We start from the raw sequence: 20249 nt of genomic DNA, 5'->3' as shown, positions 1-20249 counted from the left end.
CCCTTTCCTTGACCCTTCTTTGCTGCAGTGGTGCATAGCTGCCTCCTGGTTGGCTTGTCCATCAGGTCGCCCAGGTCCTTTGCAGTGCTGCTTCCAGTCAGTTGGTTGAAGATACCACTATTCACACTCAAACTGGAACAGGAGCCAAGGAGAGTCCTACAGAAAACTGTTCCTGTCCCTACTCTATTTGATATTTGTCTGAAAAACATGATTGTTTGCGTTGATAGCATTAATGGGTGGCGCTAAGGCGAAGGACAGCTGCAATATATTAAGTGATATAGGAATCTTTGAGATCTGGGAAGCACAACAGTTACACCAGCTCTCAGTTTCAGCTTCCCAGTTCTGACTAGTGCAAATCCTGTCCTTGTCTCCTATGCTGCCTTGTGTACCACACACACATTGTGAGCTGTGTTTCCAGGCTCATTGAGCTTGTGTGTACTCAGGCTAAGGAGAGAATTAGACTCCGTTGGTTGTGATGGTTTTCTTATCAGGAAGAATCAGGAGTTACTATCTGTAACTCCTAGATTAGTACAGATGATTTACTGGCAGTAGCCTGAGACCACCAGGATACAAAATCTTCCATTGTAACAGTTGCATTTGTTTTTTAATTTTCTTTTTCCCCGCTCAGATGTTTTAGCATTTGCTTGTACTTATTTTCTTGTCTACCGTGATGTTCTGTAAAAAGGCCATTTTTAAGCATGTCTTAAACTGTGGATTTATCACCTTTGCTGATGCTACTTTTCTGAACTGTTTGTCATTTTAAAGAAAATAAGGGTAGCTTTTGGCTCGATGTACTATCCCCCCCTTCTTTGTGAAGATTCACAATTTCGCAGTGTAAATGTAACATGAGAAATCTTAAACCAGAACAGCAAGATGACTAACTCAGGGTACCAACTGTGTCTGAAAAGCATTTCTCTTTGTTTCACAGGCAATGCCACAGCAGTTAAGCAGTCTCGGTACAGGATTATCATTCAGGATGCTGCCAATGGGGGACAGGCATGCCCAGACACCTTGTATGAAGAAAGAGAATGTGAAGATATTCCTATCTGTCTAGTTTATAGGTAAAAGTGTTAGCTTTGAATTGGTCTCTTTCTAGTGGGCTTCCATTTCTCCAGAAATTAATCTTGTGGGATCGTCCAGCACAGTTTTCACAAGAAAATGACATGAAACTCAAAAATGGAGGGTCAGTAAACAAGCAACAGTATACAAATAATAAGTTTTGCTAAATGTAGAAGAGTTCAAATTGGAGATTTCAGATGATCTGATTTCGTCAGAATGAGTGCCAATAGACACAGCTCCTAAAAATGGTGAATTCAGGATTGGAGGTGTCTAAGGAAGGTTTTACTGGGAACTCTCTCCTCAGTGTATCTAAAAATCAATGCAGGCTATTTTGATACTGCAGGCACTCAGCTGCCTTAATCATAATTGTATGCTTACTGCAGAAACACTGTCTTCTCCCCTGATGCTCTTACTCCAGTGAATAATATGCACTTTAAATTTCTGATTAGACAAATAGTACAATAGGACAATTACTCACCACTCTTCATTAAAATTCTCTGACCCGTCTGTTATACAATGTTAGTAAATATAGCCATATTATATCTCTGCATATAAATCTTCAAACTGCACACCCTGGTCTCAGAGCAGAGCAGGCAGCTGAACTCTGGGACAGAGCAGGAGTCAAAACATTCAGTGCTACGTGGCCCTGTTCTGCACAGCACTGTGAAAGCCACTGTCTTGCATTCTTGGTTGACACGCATCATAGCATAGAAAGCAGATGGTGCATGAGAACAAGATTTTGGGAGAAGAGCCTGATTTCAAAGCACTCTGAAGCTGTTTGCTGTTTTATTTTGTGGCTTTGGATGATGCCCTAGAAAAGTCAGGGAGGGAAGTGTGGTTGGAGAATGAAATGATCTTCTAGAAGGTAAACCCTACTTCTGAATTTCAGTTCGTAGTGCATATTTCAGAAGTGATTACAACTTTCTGGCTATTTTTCCTCAAGTTTTTGTAATATCTCATCATTTCCATCTCAGCTTTCTGAAGTTCTTTTCTGGGAATATTATTTTCCAGTTTTAGCCACTTAATCATTAACATTTTTCTCCCACAGGTGGAAGACCCATCGATGGAGTCATTGCGTACTGGTGCCAGAGTCAGTGAGACAGAATGTGCTGGGACATAACGAGGCGTGTGGACATGGTTTGCAGTCAAGGGGTAAGCTTTCTCCATGTGATCTCCAAGTACCTAAGGTGATGGAGGTTGATGTTTAATAGAGTCTTTACTTTTCTAGAGTAACCAATTTGGAAACAGTGACTGAAGCGCTTCAGGTGTAAAATGAAGTGTTTTGGGAAGTGGATCCATTGTATGGTTTTTCAGCCCCATCGAAAGTCAAAATACCAGCAACATGATAGTGTGCTTGGAGGATAGGAACAGATTTATGCTTGGCGTTCAAGTATGCTTAGAGTAACCTCTCCTTCTGCTTAAGGATGAAGCACAGTGGCTTAGGAAGAACTGTATCTATAGTTCTCTGTGAAGTAATTGCTGCTTGGTGCTAAAAATGGAAAGGATAAGTTCCTTGTAATTTTGAATTTTACTAATAATTTGCCTGAGGCTTGCTTTTATCAAGACTGTTTGAGAAATCCAGCCTTGGCAAAGGCTTTGGGCTCCTGCCCTTTGTGTGCTTAAGCACTTGGAAAATGCAGCGATCCAGTTGTCTGAACAGAAGTGTTAAAAAGAATTTCATTGTTCTGAGTATGCGATCAGAGTCTGTAGCAGTTCCTGCAGATGGCTTGAGATGTCTGCTATCAGTCTGTTGAGAAATCTAATAAAACCTTTAACAAAAGGTTATTTTTATTGAAAAAAGATTACTATACAGGTATCCTAACTGAAGAAATTTGACATAGTAATTTACTCCTTCGCAAGGTTAGAAACTGTTCTTTAAAGATGAGGTGATTTTCTTACATAATCTGGAAACAAAAGGAAAGAAAGAAAAGCTCTGGCAGTATGTGAGCTGCATCTGAAAGAAGAAATGTTTTAAACTGACAGAAGTAAATACCTTTAGGTTTTGACCACAAGCCTTTCCACAAGGTTTTGAAAGAGAACTCTGTAAATTGAGACGTCCTAAAAATGTATTCCTGGATCTCGGTGTGAAGGGAGGGCAATCTTTATGCTCCAGTAGTTGTATGAACTTTTTACTAATCTTACTCTGACAGGATGTGAAGTAGAATAGGAGAGTATCGTGCTTATTTCTGCTCTGTGAAGAGCTCTCCAACAATTAAATAGGCTATGTACTGCTTTGTGATAATCATGTGAAAGCAATCTCACAGCTCGGTGGGTTCAGGCAGAATTTGCTTTGGTGCCAGGTTCACTTTTCATAATTATCTGTGATTTTCACAACAGCTCTGATTTTGGCAGTTACACGATGTGATGGTACAAATCGGCAGTGTTGAAGATGAATGGAGTTTCAGAAAAATGAATTCTCAAATGGAATGCACACAAAATTTGCAGGGTGCTGCCTACAAACGTGAGCAAAGGCAGCTGAAACCCAGCTACCTGTTGGAGTTGCTTCTGAAAAACAAGCTGGTAGATTTTCAGTGATCATCTGTAAAATTAAGGGAAGCTTCCAAAAACCTGATGTTTGCACCTCATCTTGCTGCATGAGCTCTTGAAGAGCAGCTAGCATGTGCAAAGACGTGCTGTTACCAAACTGTCACTGAGTAACCGTTCAGCCAAGCGTGGCAACCCACTTAAACAAGTTGCAGGATCTCTTCCAGCATGTAGACATCACCACTAGAGGACTTGTGAATTTATCTTTCTTCACTATGAAGGTGGCCTTTGGAGGTTTTCTGAAATAATGCATGAGGCAAGGCTGTGTACTTGGCTCTCTTCAGCCTGAAATTGGGTGTGTGGGCAAGGAGGTGCACCCCTTCCAGAGAGGCAGAGTGAGACAGCAGAGCATAACAGTTGTAAGTCATAGCAACAAAATTTCCAGATCACCTGGGAAGGCTCTAGATTCATTAAAGGTACTTAAAACTCAACTGCATAAGGCCTCCTTTTCTAACTTTTAGATCTGTCCTGCTTTGAGAAGGCATCGAGCCTCCAGAAATCCATTCTAAATTGGATTGTCTGATTGTGTGAGTCTGAGGAAATCTTTTGAGGGAAAACTTGTACCATTAGTGTAAGATCTCCAGGTGTTGATGTTACAGATACATGCTTTCGTGCAACATTCATGCATCCTGAGTTTGCATTTGAGGAAAAAGCACTATTCTGTGCAGGAATACACTGCAAAGCAAACTGTGTCACACAGCAGTGTGTCAGTGTCTTCAGCCAGTAAGTGCTTATTCTCCAAAGAATATTTGCACAAATGTGCCCAACTTTTTTTTTTTTTTTTTTCAGAGTAGCAACTGTTATTCTGTTGACTGAAAATAATCAAGCTTATAGCATCCATTTTTAGAATTTGTTTTTTCTTTCTCTGTCCACGTCTTGACTGTCATTTGAATAAGCGGATTTCAGTTTTCCATGACTGTTGTGGTTGGCCAGATACAAGGGCACTGAATTAATATGAAGTATTTCTAAAGATAGAAAGTGTGTTTATGTGTCTATGCTTAGAATGTGTTTTAGAATACTTGGAACTATCAATACATTGAGGAAAAATGGAGTCTGAAATGACTTTCAAGCTCTGTTCTTAGAATAGATTCTGAGAAAGATACTTGTAGATCTTATTCCATGATTGTTGTCACTTATGCACATGTAACATGCTGAAGATACCAAGATTTATCTCAGTAATGAGCAGAGTAGCCAAAGAGATGATGACCCTCTGAAGCTGCAGTTTTTACAGCTTTATCTTGGAATTGCATTGCACTAATTACAATGGCCTTTAATTTAGTATATCACCTGTAGTAGACTTACATGTTCAGAAAACAATCATGCAGTTAAGAGGAAAGAAATATTTAGAGCTAAGAAATGTTATTTAAACTTCATTAAGGCATCATTTGAAAAAATAAAAACCAACAAACCACCTAAAATAGGGACTCGAGAATAAAACAGTGCAGGGATATTACTGTTGCTTGACAGTAACATAGGCAACATTTCTAACAATAAATGAAGAGCTTTACGAGCTTTTCTATTGCTATATAGCTGTCATTTTCCTCGACAAGTGACTAATTTACTAGAAGGTGTCAAGAATGTGAGAAAATTGCTTCTGCTTCAGATGCCCTTCAGTGACTTTACTGTTCTCTGATGTTTGTGATGGAAGATCCTTCTGAAATGACCTCTCCCTTCAGTGCTGACATGATCAGCCATCTTAGACATTTACATTTTGGGGAGGAAAAAAATGTGTTGCTCATTACAATGGATTGTTAACATTTAATTAGCGGATGGAAAGCAGGCTTTAAGCAAATGCCTTTGAAAGCTGCTTCAAAAGCCATTGGACAAATAAATAGACATGTATTAAAGACCAGACTGATGTAATGAGGTACCACTTAAAAATCTAGTCTTGAAAATACCTGACAACATGGTTATGTAAAGAGTAGTTACTTTCCAAAAGCAGGGACACACTGCAGCAGTGGAACACATCATAGCTTATTTTCTTCTTCTCTTGCTGCATCTCAGCTGTGATTCATTTGAGGGATTTGACCATATCTCCCCTCATTAACAGAAGCAACGTGTCCATCTCAGAGCTGTACCTCCCCATCAGAAGAACACAGAAATGCTGTGACACAAAGCAGCAAATTCTCTAGGAGAATAATATATTGACTTACATACGGGCAAACAACAAAGCCACCAATGCAGTAATGAGAAACTACTTCTCTGCTTTGAAAGAAGTGCTCACTCCTTGGCTCACCTGAGGTCTTGGGGTGGATCAATACTAGATTGCCTCCTTGTGCATCTTAGTAGAACATTTTTTTTTTAGCATGCTGTACTATTAGACCATATATGATCTATTTCTTTCATCCATTATACAGGTTATAAATTCGTACCATGTGGAATTTGCTAAGAGAGTTGGTGATATAGATATAATCCATTTCTGTGCGGAAGTTGATATATGAATTGACAGTGAAAAAATAGAATGAAGAAAGCACCAGACTCAAGGAGTTTAAGATTCTGCTCTCCTTCTGCTGTAGCTGTAGGAATATTGCAGATGAGTGGTTTTAGACTAAGATGCAGATCGAGAACTTATCATTAGGAGAGGAAAAAAAAAGGGTAATAGTCTGCCATGAATTTTTTACTGGTGTGTCTATATGCAGAGAATATAAATTTTATATATAAAATAGGTGAAACTGGGATTACAAACGTAATTTGTAATAAGTTAGTGACTAAGTCAACATTGGTGCTATACCTAATAAGATGAAAGGATGAATTTTGGCATTGCCTGTATACATTGTACCTGCAAGACCATTCTTTAGATATATTACTTATTGTGTGATCAGTCTGGAACAAAGTTTGGGCCGCATACGTTACTGTTGTTTTTACTGAAATTATTTTATGGTAACCTGTTTATAATGAGATGTGCCATCAAAAAACATCACTATTACTATTTTATTTTATTTTTTTGCTTTTTTTGAAGTAGAGAAGTCTTTTGAAGCCAAAAGACATAAACACTGAAAATGGATGTTACAAGCATGTACCAATGGAGGGATTGTTAAAAGATCAAAATAATGAGAAGTAAAGATAGTCACCCAACAGCTCTTATTCTCTGCTCACATGATAGTGGACTTCCCTCCTTTTTATACGAGAGATGTCAGCAGACATCAGAAGATACCTAAACCAGTACCACTATATTTCAGTCTGGGTCTGGCTCAAATTCCACCTCTGGTGTGTCTGCTGTAAAAATACCAATTTCAGGAGGTACTTACTGGAATCTTTTTTATAATTTATAGTCTAGAGGCAATGCGATATCCCAAAGTTTGCAGTGGATATGTTTATGATGGCAAATGTGGCAAAAACACGGACTACTTCAGTTAGATGATGATGTTTTATGAGCAGTGGTTTGCAGTGTGAGTCCTGCCTGTGCATAAATCTGTCCAGCTGATAGTGGCTTACCTGTGATCAGTAGTTCCCTCCAGTGTTAGCTCTGCCTGATAGGACACTTGTCCCTTGAGCCATATTCTCAGTGATGCTGAAAGTTTGTTAGTGCTTATTCTGCTGCTGCTGGTCTAGCAAACTGACACTGATTGACCCAAGGGAATGGCGTGAAGCTGTGCCAGGGGTGGGACCAGTTGAGCATAAGGAAAAGGTTCTTCACCAGAGGGTGATGGGGAACAACCTCTGCAGGGCAGTGGTCGTGGCCCCAAGCTGCTGGATTTCAAGGGGTGCTCTCAGCCATAGGGTTTGGATTTGGGGTGATTGTGTTTGAAGCCAGGAGTTGAGATCAGTGGTCCTTTTCCAGCTCGGGATATTCTGTGATTTTACGATTCTTGTTGGAGGTTGTGGGGACGTGACTGGGAGTGTGGACTCAGGAGCACAACAGACAGAGCATGAGTCTTGGCCAGACAGCAACGTCTGGAAAACACCTGCCTGCCCACTGGTATCTCTGATAGCAAATAACTGAGGACAGGGTAAGGACAGGAGCTGGGTCTTGTTAGTGATATATTTGAAAGGGTTTGTGAAGGCGTTCTGTGATCAGTGTTCAGCGGGTAGCCTTTCTAGGATGTTATCTCTGCAGCTTTGCCAGCGTAGCCGTTCTGCATCCTACTGCAAATTCAGACAGTACGTGTTATCTGTATTTTTATTTTCTTGTCACTGATAATGCAATTTTCAGCTTACAAACACATGGAGAGTAGAAAGGTGATAAGAAACAACCAAAATGGAATAGATTTACTATTATTTGTTCTTGATAATCTGATTTCTTTCCTTGACAAAGCGGTTTGCTGAGGATTCACAATAAGCTAAGTGGAAGGCAGCACAGATAATGTTCCTTTGACTTTAGGAAGACATTGAGTCCTGTCCCCCACGATAGTCTTCCATATGCTACTCAAATTCAAAGATTGATGATGTATAAATTTGAGAATGTTCTGCAATCAGGGTGACCTAGAGAAATACAGAATGAGGTGGTTGTGTAACTGGCTGAGAAAAGACATTGATAGCTATGTTATCAGCTGTTTGCTGTCAGCCAGGAAGGCCATTTCAGGCAGCCTCCCACCAGGAACGCATACTCTTGGATGTTTTTGTTATTTTCACTACCACTGTATGTATTGAGAGTGTAGCTGTAACACATCTGAGTAATGGCAAATTGCAGATTGTGAATATTCCAAATGAATGGTAGGCCTAAAAATTCAAGTTGGATACGTTTGAAAATGCTCTGAAATCAGTAAAATGAAATTTTCATTAAAGAAAAAAAAGGTGCAGTGGTCACACTGTGTAGGAAGACAGAAAGCAGTGCTGCAGAGGTGAGTGCTGAAGTAGGATTTATGGACTACAAGCTAGTAGCATTATACCATTGTAAAAAAAAAAAAAAAAAAAAAAGTGTCCATCATTAAATCTTCTACTTCTTGCATTTTCATTCTGATCCCCAAGCTCCTGAGATTGATTTTTTCAGATTCTGAAAATAAAATATCGTTAACAAGTAATCCTTACTTTTCTTTCTGTTCAGTAGTGCTTTCTGCCACTGTAAACAATGACAAAGAAATAAGATCAGATTTAAGCTTCAGAACTTTCTCTCAAGTAATTCCAGTACCTTGTTTGCCAATGGAATAGATGAGAATTTTATTTTCCAAATTACTGATTTTTTATTCATGGGAAAAAGATAGGCATTTATGAGGCCATGGTCTGATTCCACATTTGATTTTACGTTTGGAACTTATTTTGGTCTTTGTGAACTATGCTCATCTGTGCATGGGAATTTGGATGTATCACCACAATATGAACGTTTCACTATGTGAGTATGGATTGTTTGCATCTAATTTCTATCAGTTTGCTTTTAGATTGTTACCTTTAAATTATTCCCAGAGCCAGGTTTTAATTTTGGATTTGATAGTAGATTCATTTCATTCAAAAATGTGTAATAATGTTTCATAAAGGGAGAAACAAGGAAAAATGGAGGAGGAGGAAACATTAATTAAAAAAAAAAATCTGCTGGAAAAGCTGCATGAATGCGTTGTTTTCCTTTCCTATACTACCAGAAATAAGGAGGATATCCTTTCACAGGCAGATTTTCAGTAAATTGAGATTTGGAACCATTGGAATTGAGCAGGAGAGGGGAAGGGGCAGATGTGACTGTGTGAAATGTGGTGCATAAATCACTCTGAGCATTTTGTGACTTTGAGATTCCTGCAGCTTAATTTATGAGAACTAAATTCAACTCTGTGTATAGAAATCATCCTGAGCTCCTTTCCTAAAACCTGGTGACTTGGCAGAGTTGTCTATGTAAATGCCTGTGTTGCAGACTGCAGCTAAGAAAGGTGATGGTTTGGGAATGGCAATTAGTCCTTGTATTGTCTTACATCCCACTGATCTCTAGGTAACTTGTTCTTATAGACCAGTTTTTTCTTTACTCAGGACTTAGTTGGTACGACAAGGGGGGAAAAGATTGATGCTCCAGTGACACATTGCTCACATGACAGTGGGCTTCCCTTCTTTTTTTTTTTTTTATGAGGGATGACATCAGATATCAGAAGGCCTCTAAACCAGTGCTGCTGTATTTCAGACTGAGTCTGGCCCAAATTTCACCTTGTATGTATCTGTTGTAAGAGTATTTCACAGGCAGTCAGGGAATCAGCTTGACCTTACTTTATAGATGCTAACTAATAGCAGGAGAGACTCCAGCTCCTTTCAGTCATTGTACTCATTGCCAGCAACATCAAAATTGAGAAGACTCTTAAGAGAATTTGTCCTGACAGTAATCTACAGTGCAACATTTTATCCAAAGGCAATTCAGTATTCTGTAGACTTTCCATAAAATAAAGATGATGAAGTCTGTGCCAAATAAATTATTTGATTTCCTTCAAAAATAGGACAGTGTATTCCACTCTGTACAGGGAATCAAGCATGTTTTCTAGCTTTATTCTATACTGTTCCTATCTGATAAACAGAGCAGGAATAGCAGCATCTTAGTACCACACACAGCATTTATTTTCTGAAAATCAAGTAGAAAAGTCTTTTGAAGCCAGAAGGCATAAACACTGAAAATGTATATTACAAGCATGTACCAATGGAGGGATTGTTAAAAGATCAAAATAATGAGAAGTAAAGCAGAGGAACATCAAAGCATTCCAGGCTATGTATTTCTGCCTTGATTAGGAGGAAGGAGGGAAGAAGGGGGGAGGAGGGGGGAAGAAGGCTTTAGATCAATAGGAAATGGCCCAGTCACCTCAAAGTCAAAGGCAGCACCATTCAAATGTGTACAATTTACAGGAATTGCTAGAGCATCTCAATCATAAAAGTCCCCAATGATCTGACAGTACTCACACCATACTTAGCAGGTACACAGAAGGAGTCAAGATCATCTTATCTGAAGGAAACTCCTTTTTAAGAGTAAGGCTAGAGAGATTTTCATTTTGTCTTTCATCCCTCTGATTAAGTTCATCTCTCTTTGGTCCTCCTAAGATTTCTTTCATCTACTGTGTAGTCTGTATGATCTAAGCAACTATCTTTTGTGAAAGTCATTTTTGGGGCCCGTTTTTTAAATGATGGATTGTCATTAAACAGTAGAGTAGATGAAAGAGGTCCAAGGAGAACCGAACTGCGCTGAGACTTGCTCAGGATGATAAAAGACATTAGGAGAGTCATAATGAAGAGCAATCTCTCCTTCCAACTGGAGACAGGCCCTTCCAATTACTACTTGTTTTAGCATCAACTTCCAGTGATTTAAGATTCAAGCTACGAACCATTGATTTCAACTTTTCTTAGGGAACTGAGAAGCTTCCATTGGAACAGACCTGGATGCTCATGTTCCATGCACTGTGCAGAGGGTGTGATAAACTCTAACAGAAATCCTTTCTGTGGGGTGTGAATAGAACTGTTCACATTACGTTGTCTGCTCCTTTTCAAAAATACAGCAGCCATTTCACTCTAAAACTGCTTTCTTGACTTAGAACCTAAAACAGGAGGTTTTATAATCCTTAATATTTTATATGAGCTCATGTAACTGTCACTGTAACTAGATATAAAAATATCTGATTTTTTCTCATGTTCTTCGTGGTCTGTTGGTTTCTGCTGTGTCTGATATACTGCAGTTCCATGAATTAACCCTGCAGTGTGTAAACTGTTTTACTTTATTGATGATTTTAAATGGAATTAAATCAGCCTTTGTTCTTGAGACATTTGAGTTCAGTTTTGTTCCATTTTCTGTTTGCTGTTTTCTGCAGCCCTTCAGCGTCCCTCTTGTTCACATCTCCATGCTGGAGGCAGTCCCATTCAGGACTGATGTAGATCAACTTTTGCTTTTATGAATTTTTCATTTCCTTCTTGTTGTGGTTGTGCTGTTTACAAATCCAAAGATAGTTCATGCCAAAGCCGTTCTGGTTCATAGGAAATTGTTAAAAATTTATCTGAGCATGATAAGATCCACGTTCTCTGGAAAATGTCCTGGAGGAGAACTTCTCTTCAAATAGGCAGCTTAAATGAGGAACCTTGAGGCAAAACAAAAAATAAGCAAATTTATTAAAAAGCTTTTATGCTCTAAATTGTTGAAAAAACTTCAGAGGTGCTTTTCTGTGAGCAATTACTGGAAAAATGTCATCTTGTCCATAATGATCTCAGTCAAGTGGAGTACTGAGTTCCAGAAATTCCAGAGATGTTAACTGGGAGGGATAAAGAAAGAGTTTTGTTCTTAGAGTAAGGTAGTACAAAACAGACTTAGTAGTAGTTGCATGTTGTTGTTGTGTTTTTTTTTTTTTTTTTTCTTGTTCTACATTTGTTAGAAAATGCTTCTCGTTGATAATTACTGAGTCAGATTTCTTTAAACTCTGTTACTGAGCACAAAGATTAGCATCCTAAATGACAGAGCTCATCAGTGCAGCTTACTGTAAGTCTTCAGGCACAAGATATGTTAAACGTGGCAGGCCACAAAGGTGCAAAACGAGTCACGATGTCATGTTAATTGAATGTGAACTTGTGTATTTATGCTACTCCAGCAGCTTCGTGTCTGCAGTGGAGGATTTAGACATGACTTTTCAATTTTAGAATAAATGAATAACTGCGGCTCAAACTACCTTTCAAAAATCCCATAATCTCACTTTCAAATAGGTGCACTAAAGTGGCAGTATGGTATCTGGAAGTGATTGGAATACTTATGAAATGCTCGTACGTAGGAGGGAACTTGAAGCAATCATGAAATAGTATTACCAACATCTTCTGTACCCATCCAGTGGTTCTCTTTTCTATAGGTCCAGTTTCTAAAGATGTTTATGTCACTGTGTTCTGCCTGACCTGGAAGGATAATTAGTTGATTTTCTTTTATTTTCTTTTTAAAGTAGCCTTTCTGTATTAGGAGAATGAGAAATGGTAGATTCTAGTGCAGAGAGCATTGCTCTTTATGGGATAGAGGCTTTCTTTAAGTTCAAAAATATTTTTAAAATATAATTTAAACAGTATGTTTAGCATTTTTTTAAAACAAATGTGATTATTGCAGCATTAATGCTTCTGAGAATTCGTCCTGTTAGAAACACTCCTTCTCTCTCATTAACAGTATTGTCATGGAATTGCTTCTCAAGAGTCAGGAAAAAATTCACTGTTCTTTATAATATAATAATTCAAGAGAAACCTCATCCAAAAAATTGGAATACCACTGGAATAAAATTACTACACAAGAAAAAGCCATCTCTGTATTTCAGTGGCAGTAGATAGTAATGAAAAGTTGTCATCTTCTAACAAAGATTTTTCTGAAGTCAATTTTTTTCCTGGCAGCTACTGGTTTTGTCTAGAGCATGCAGCATTTATTAAAGGATTTCTGGTATTGGCTTTGTGAAATAAGGAAAGTGTGGAATAATATATTCTGATATTTTACAGATTTTTCCTAAAGTAGAGTATTTTGTAATGTCAAATTTGGGTCTTGGATATGAAGCCTTGTAGAAGATGAGACTTCCTACCTCTTTTCTAGGCAATTCTAACATCAGTACTATCATTCCTTCTTGACAGTCCCCAGAAGTTTCAGTCGTGTGATCACATATTTATTTTCTTTGATATGTGCCCCAAGGTGATAGAAATTTCTTTGAGTAATCTCTTTTCTGCTATCTCCTGGATATTAACTTTCTGTATCTTTGTTTCTATCTCAGTCTTTCTGTTGGTAAAAGAAAAGCCCGAACTAGAGCTATGTTATGTATGGGAATCTAACCAACCTATTAAAATGTAATAGGCTTGTCGAAGGCCATCTACTTCAGCATTTGTTTAATCCAGGGTGAAGTAGATCAGCGTGTCCTCGAGGGATGTGTTACGTGACAGAGCAGCACTCCCAACCACTGCTGTGTGATGAGAGCATGCAGGTTTCCATAGCCTCTGCCCTAACTGACCACGAGTCTTCACCGCTGGTTTGTCTTGTCCTTTCTGCTCTGGGAGAGCATTTTATTAATAGCTACTCATAAACAATTTTGGGGAAGATCAACCTGGAATCGGGTACTGAGCAGCTGTGTGTAGACATGAGCTGGTGAGGGAACTGGAAGGATTTAACTCTTCTGTTGCATTTAACATGATGTGGTCACAACACACATTGCCATTGAAGGGCATCGGGACATTTATTTCATTCATTTGCAGCAAATCAGACAGACTGGAGTTGTGAGAAGTTGCTCTGAGCAGCAGGTGCTTTCCCAGTACTGCCCTGGAATGATCAGCTAACGGAGCACATCGACATCACAGCCTGCAAGATGGATTGGTTTTGTGCAGGCTATATTGCTGTTAAAGTAGCATGTGAGCAAATGTCCAAACAATCAGAAAAATACATTTGTGCTTTAAAATAAATACATAACTTCAGCACACAGTTTCATGGAGTATAAATTTTTGTGTAATCTAAGCACATCTGCTCATAATAATTAACTTCTGTGGCGGGTGAAAGGAAAAGCTACATCAGCTCTCTGGTATGATGAGATGGATTGCCTTCTATTTCTTCATCATAATGATTAATTGTAGCATTTGTATGAAAATGGCTGCTTTTTATTCATTTTTGTTTTTAGATCATGTATCTTGATTATTTTTTTAGCCTATTTAGATGTAAATACTCTGAAAAATCTGGTATGAAAGCATAAAAGTTTCCAATTTTAAGTGCTTTGATTAGAAACCAAGCAAAGAATGTCTCTGCTTAAATTATCTTATCTGAAGACTTTGAAAGAAGCCTGACTTTGCTAGTTACGTGAATTTCACAGGTCAACGTAAATGTTAGAAATAACCATGAAAGAAATTTAGAAGGATTATGGAATTTCATTTGACCCTGAGGGCCAGTGTTTGCAAGGGGCGAACTTAATAAGAATGAAACATCATAGCAGTTTACAGTTGATCCTGTGGTACTGCAAGTATTAAATATATACAGTGAGGGAAATAATAACATGTGCTTCCAAAAATTAAATGCAATTAATTCATAGGCTTTAGTGTAATAACTTTTGAGTAAGTGCTTTGTTGCATGTAGGCTTTCAGATGTGATGAATGTGCAAGTAAATGCAATCAAGCAGTGCTCGCCTGTCAAGTCATTGGATCAGGGAGCCAAACCATCCTATTGTATTTTCTCTCTCTGCAGTTGTTATCTTCTTCCATTACTTGAAAACAAGTTGTACAGGTTACCCCTACTCTGATTCCATTATGAAAGTGCTTTGAAGTCTCTTCTGCTTTTTTTTTTTCTTTGTTGATAAGGTGATTCCAACTCAATGCTTTGGTTAGGTGGCCTTCACCCACAGCATCTCTGCAGTCAGCAGTACAACTCAAGGTGTTTCCCTGAGCAGAAGCCCTCCTTTAGCTTTTGTCCAGAAGCATTAACACCAGAACACGACAGCTGGCGAACAAAAGCATCAAGGTGTGGAATTGGTCTGTTTGCCCAGTGCTGCTGACATACTGTGATGTGTGTGGGCTCCTGGACTCGTGTGGGAAAGGGAGCAGCTACATAAAACAAAGCCTTTAGTAACCTTTGGCTGTCCTATTTTCTTTTCTTTCTTTCTTCTCCTGTGGGAATAAATATGAAGGAGGTCAGTCACCTGGTGTTGAGTTTGTACAGGAAGACTGGTGGAAGCAAAAGAAATGATGTGTGGAGAGCATTTATTGAGTGAAAGTCAGGTAAAGTTGCAGTAGGTGTGAACAGAATTTAGCCTACAATTTAAAAATCTTTCTAGGTTACTCAAACCATATTGATTAAATGATAAACAAAGCACTTTCTTGAAATCTCACGGTGACTGACATAGGCTCCCTGATCAAATTATGTAGCAAACAGAGTGCTATAAAGGAAAATGTCTTCACCAGTTACATCTTTTTTTTTAAGAATTTCTTATTAAAAATTCCATTGCACGATTTCCTCAGAAGATAAACTAGACTCAACACAGAAGTTAATGCAAAAAAAAAAAAAAAAAAAAAAAATATCAAACTATTTCAATGGCATCAATGAACAAATACACTGAGCAAATAAGCAATTTGCAGATACAGTCAACATCACATGAAATGTTTATAAAGGTAATATTTAAGATCTCATAAAATCAAATTGTATTCAGATACAATAACAAAAGTCAGTAATAAAACAGTGGTGAATCAGGTCCAGAGAGGAACATAAAGCAAAAGGCTATGTTCTGTTTCAGTTTTTTAGTGATAAGCATACTGTATATTTTTATGGCAACTCCACCCAATCTTTGCTTACCCAGTTATTCACCACTGAGTGCGTGCATACAAATGAAACTGCTATAGGCATGTGCTTTTTGATGCAATATAATTTAATTATTGAGACAGCCATTTGGATGACATTTAGGATTTGTGGTGCTGAGCGTTTTTAGGGTTTTATCCTCAAGGAAATAAGTTATTTCCTGTAGTGGTTTCAATCCACATCACATGTAGTGCTGGGGGTAATGAGTGATCAGGGAAGTATTATGAAGTGGGGTAGCAGGGAGGTTAAGGAGGACTGGAGAGCTGTACTTCCTTGCAGCTCTGGAAATCCCAACTGAAGAGTCCTGTATTTTCTTTACGTGATTTTCTGCTGCATTTGGAGTTTCCTTCCGATCATCGAGGTCATTAGTGACCTTGTAGAATCTGAATTAATAGTATATTCTATCTTGCACAAAATTTCCATCCTCCTTTGTGTGTTTTGGTACTCCTCATCTTAGAACATAAAAAGCAATGGCACAGTTACAGGCTAGGCAGGATGTCTCCTGATGAGGTGTGCTTGCTCCATGAGACCTAGGATGCTAATTTCTGACGCGTCACACTTGCTAGGGAAAGGATTCATTAGGACCACCAATTTCAAACCAGCCAGCTTAACTTTGACAGCATTTTCCACTGTAGGAACTTAGATCTCACCTTCATATGCACTGCTGATTGTAACACTGCAGGATTGTTGCTGGTTTGCTCAGTGAATTCCAGTGCAAACTTTTCTGTGTCTCTTTTTTGGGAGGTAGGTCAGAGGGCAGGAGGGTGTCTGTGTCTCCACATGTACAGAAAGATCCTTTGTTACCTTAGATGCCCTTTACTTGCTCTGAATTTTGTATTCTTGTGCTGCAATCTCCTCCTAATTCTCAAAAACTTGACCTAATTTCCAGCATTCTTTTGAGGACATCGAATAGCTTTTGACTGAGGTTGGCTGAGCTCTCATATTTCAGCTTACCTCTACCATCTCTGCGCCCAGTTCCTAATGAAACAGCTTTTGCTTTGTCACTTGTTTTTATGACCTGCAACTTCCTTCAGTTTCTTTTCCTTACCACCTGGAAGCCCAGCCTTCCAGGACACCTCACTTGGCTTTAGTGCAACTATGTACATGGATGCATTTGTTCACTCACTCATCTGAGCTGTTAACTGGGAAATTTTGTGGCCATTCACTGTCATCCTGTCTTCTACCCTGATGGTCTCTGTTGGCTCATCCTTATGGCTGATGATAAGCCTTATTGTGTGTCCCACAGAACACCAAATGTTCAGATTCACCAGGGCAGTCTATGGATTGCCTGTACTCCGAGCCATTCTGTGTCCCCTTAGCACCAAGTGGGGTGAGGTGGATAATGTCCTGCTATTTGCTGCATGTTCATCTCATTTGAGGTCCTTTGCCTAGCAGTTTGTATATTCTTTTCCATTTGAACCATCACCTGGGCATTCAGTAGGCCATCTTTCTCTACAGGCTAGCCCAGAGATTGAAAGGTGTATGATTTTTAGCTGAAATAAGACATGTCACTGTTACTTGCATGTCCTTCCAGAAGAGCTGCCCCACTCTGTGTTTCTATTCTGTTGTGTGAATTCAGCTCATAAATTTTGGTTGTGTCAGGGTTTTGCTCAAAGATATGCATTCATGTGATTGCTGTGTAAAAATTTTCAGTCTGGTTTTTACAACTTTGTTGATTAAATGCAACTTTATTGGGAAACCTCAGCTATCTTCCTTGAAGTGTAATGCAAGGGGAAAAAAAAGCCAGCAAACACTTGTCCTGGAAGAGGCTTGTGGGGAAGGGGCATTGGGCAGCCTCTTTCTAGAGGTGATAAATCATCATTCTTTTCTGTATTTCTTTATGTCACTTAGTCTGAAAGTAGGAGTAAAACATTGATAGCAGTTGAATTTGCTATTTATTTAACATGTTTGTAAGCGCAGCAAATCTTGCATTGATAAAGAACAATTTGATTTTGGGAACTGATTACATACAATGTGCTTGCTAGGAGTTGTTACTGAAGAGTCCCACTATCATTGTTATGGAAGCCATGCTAAGCTTAAAGTTATACATATACCATGGGAAAAGTGGGTAAGCATTTGAAATACGAAGTGTTGAACATTTCCTCACTTCTTCACAGTCTTTGCTCACTCTTTTTCTGGGAAGACTGTCAGTTTCATGACTTCCAAGTGCATTCTGTGATTCTACATCCTATGTATGCTTTTTTTTTTTCTCTACGCTAATTTTATATAGCAGCGTGGAATAGACTTCTCTCATATTCAGTAACATTAAGTAGAATACAAAATCTGTGTTAAGACACATGTGAACCTCTGCATTTTTTGCTTGCTTACTGTGATGGAAAACCTTGTAGTGTCATCAAGACTTCTTGTTTATTGATGGCAGACATCAGCATTGGCAGCTCATCTTCTTCTTCTCTTTGTTAGAAAGACTCTATTTATTGAGTAGAGGAAATAATTTTCTAGTTTTGTGTTCACGGTTTGTTAGAGTATATTTGTCAATAATTACTGTTGCTTCTCAAAATTCTTATCTCAGTCAGGAGATAATCTTGTAGGTTTTTGGTTTTTTTTAATCATTTTTAAGTTTCTCTGAACTTTAACAGTTGTATGAGTACTTAGGATAAAGGGTTAAGAGCTGAAATAGCCTTTTAGTGCACTCCTTCATCATTTTCAACAACTAGAGAACATTTTTTTCATTTTGGTGTAACTCTACCAGCAATACTCACCAGTATCTTTTTATATCTCCTCTTGAGAAATTTTTAGGATACGGTTAATCCTATACCTCCAACCTGTGGTATTTAATCTAGATTTCTAACCCTTAATTATTCTAACTGCTACATTTGATCCCTACGTGGAAAGCTGTGAAGACGTCTTTGTTCACATGTCTAATGCTTTATGAGATAAATAAGTAATTCATGCCTTGTAGTCTCTGTGTGCCACATAATGACCTAGTCATAATTTTTGAGTCGACTGTCAACACACATTAAATCAGAGCATCTATTTGAAACAGTAGTATTTCATAAGCTGCATATGACAGTTCATTATCTTATCTGTGAGAACTCCTTTCTTCATCCTGCCTCAAGAACAATATCCTTGCATTTGAACTTTTGGTAAAAGTCAAGGTCACAGCTTTGGAATAAAGTTGTGGATGAGAATTGCCTGTCTCCATGTTGAAAATATGAGTAAATCAAAAGTACTGATATGGTAATCTACATCTACAGTATCTTCTCCTGTGGTTTATTGAAAGTAAAGGGTAAGAAGTTTTATTGGCTTTTTAAAACTGTTCTTTTTAGTGAAGCTTCCTTGAAAAAGTTTCCCATTAATAACCTAAATAGAGTTACCTCTGGACTTAAAAGAAATAAATAAAATAAAAATAAAAATTTCAAGCAGTAAATTATAACCCAGAGATGCATGTATGTACACACACACATCTGTATGCTTATATATGCATAAGACCTACAAGGAATGGATTTTATGTAAGTATTTACGTAGAAGAGTGACATCTATGTAAATTAATGGAGTTAAGGAAGTTGCCTTTGGGTTTGCTGAAATTTAGCAGAAATACCCCGTGTTTTCTGTCAAAGATGTTCCTTGAAGGTGACTGGGAAAGGGAGAAGAGGGGAGTATTTTAATAAGAAATCTGACTTTTTTTCCCTGGATTTTATTTTTTTATGGAGCAGTTGTCATGAAAGGGACTGTCCTGATGTGGAAACCAATGCCATTTGGTTTTGGTTGATTGAGGAAAGCTGGGAAACAACTTTGCTTTGGATTGTACAAACTACAGCTAACGTACAATGCAGTGAGAGGACTTTCCCATAAATCCATTTCTATTTGTGAACTGATTTTGATATTGTCAAATGTCTTGCTAATAAATCAAAAGTCTTTATATGAGATTTTAATTACTTTATTAAGTGTTGCCAAAAGTTACAGTCTTTATAACCTTGTAACTATTCTAGTAAGTTCAGCTAATAATTTGATTTGGTGACATGAAAAAGGTAGTCAATTTTTTTCATACTTTTGAACAAAACTTTATATTCGACTTTTCATCTGATGGAAAGAATCATTTTGTGCTTCCTAAAAATGACATTCCAGACTTTGAAACTTATTTCTAATGCAAATGATTACGGCTTTCTTAGTAATTCTGTGTTGCTGAGTGAATCACGAACCGTTTGCTCCTGGAGGACTCTCAGTTTTAATAAACTTTTGGCATGGCTGGGAAACTTTTTATTTTTATCAGAGAATAACTGGGTGATACAGCTGATAAAAAGAGTAATTCAACCCTCACCCTTAAAAAAGAAAGAAAAGAAAACCACAACAAAATGCTTCCCTAGCAAGCTTACCTAGCAATAATATGCATTCTGTCCTCCTATTCCTTAGTGGGAAGAATAGCCAGCACTGCATATGGGATCATAAAAGCTCAGGGAAACCCTTTTGCATCAGCTACAGGTGATGTGGCATTGGTAGAAATGTGTAAGTCTCTGGGCTGTGCAATAAA

The 20249-nt window shown here is 38.2% G+C and overlaps 1 protein-coding gene across 16 annotated transcripts in view; it reads left to right on the top strand.

Moving 5' to 3' along the window:
* Window positions 1-20249, top strand: part of THSD7B (thrombospondin type 1 domain containing 7B) — a 291273-nt gene that overhangs the window by 165118 nt on the left and 105906 nt on the right. For all 16 annotated transcript variants that reach the window (XM_090143541.1, XM_090143539.1, XM_090143548.1 and 13 more), the window contains 2 exons: window positions 929-1061; window positions 2108-2211. In XM_090143541.1, the coding sequence (XP_089999667.1) occupies window positions 929-1061; window positions 2108-2211 (237 nt within the window). The remainder of the gene's footprint in view (window positions 1-928; window positions 1062-2107; window positions 2212-20249) is intronic.

The sequence above is a fragment of the Phasianus colchicus genome, chromosome 7 (genome assembly GCF_987193195.1).
Source record: "Phasianus colchicus chromosome 7, bPhaCol1.hap1.1, whole genome shotgun sequence".
Classification (NCBI taxonomy): Eukaryota; Metazoa; Chordata; class Aves; order Galliformes; family Phasianidae; genus Phasianus; species Phasianus colchicus.
The sequence above is the reverse complement of the archived record's forward strand: the minus strand, read 5'-3'. Positions and strand labels throughout refer to the sequence as shown.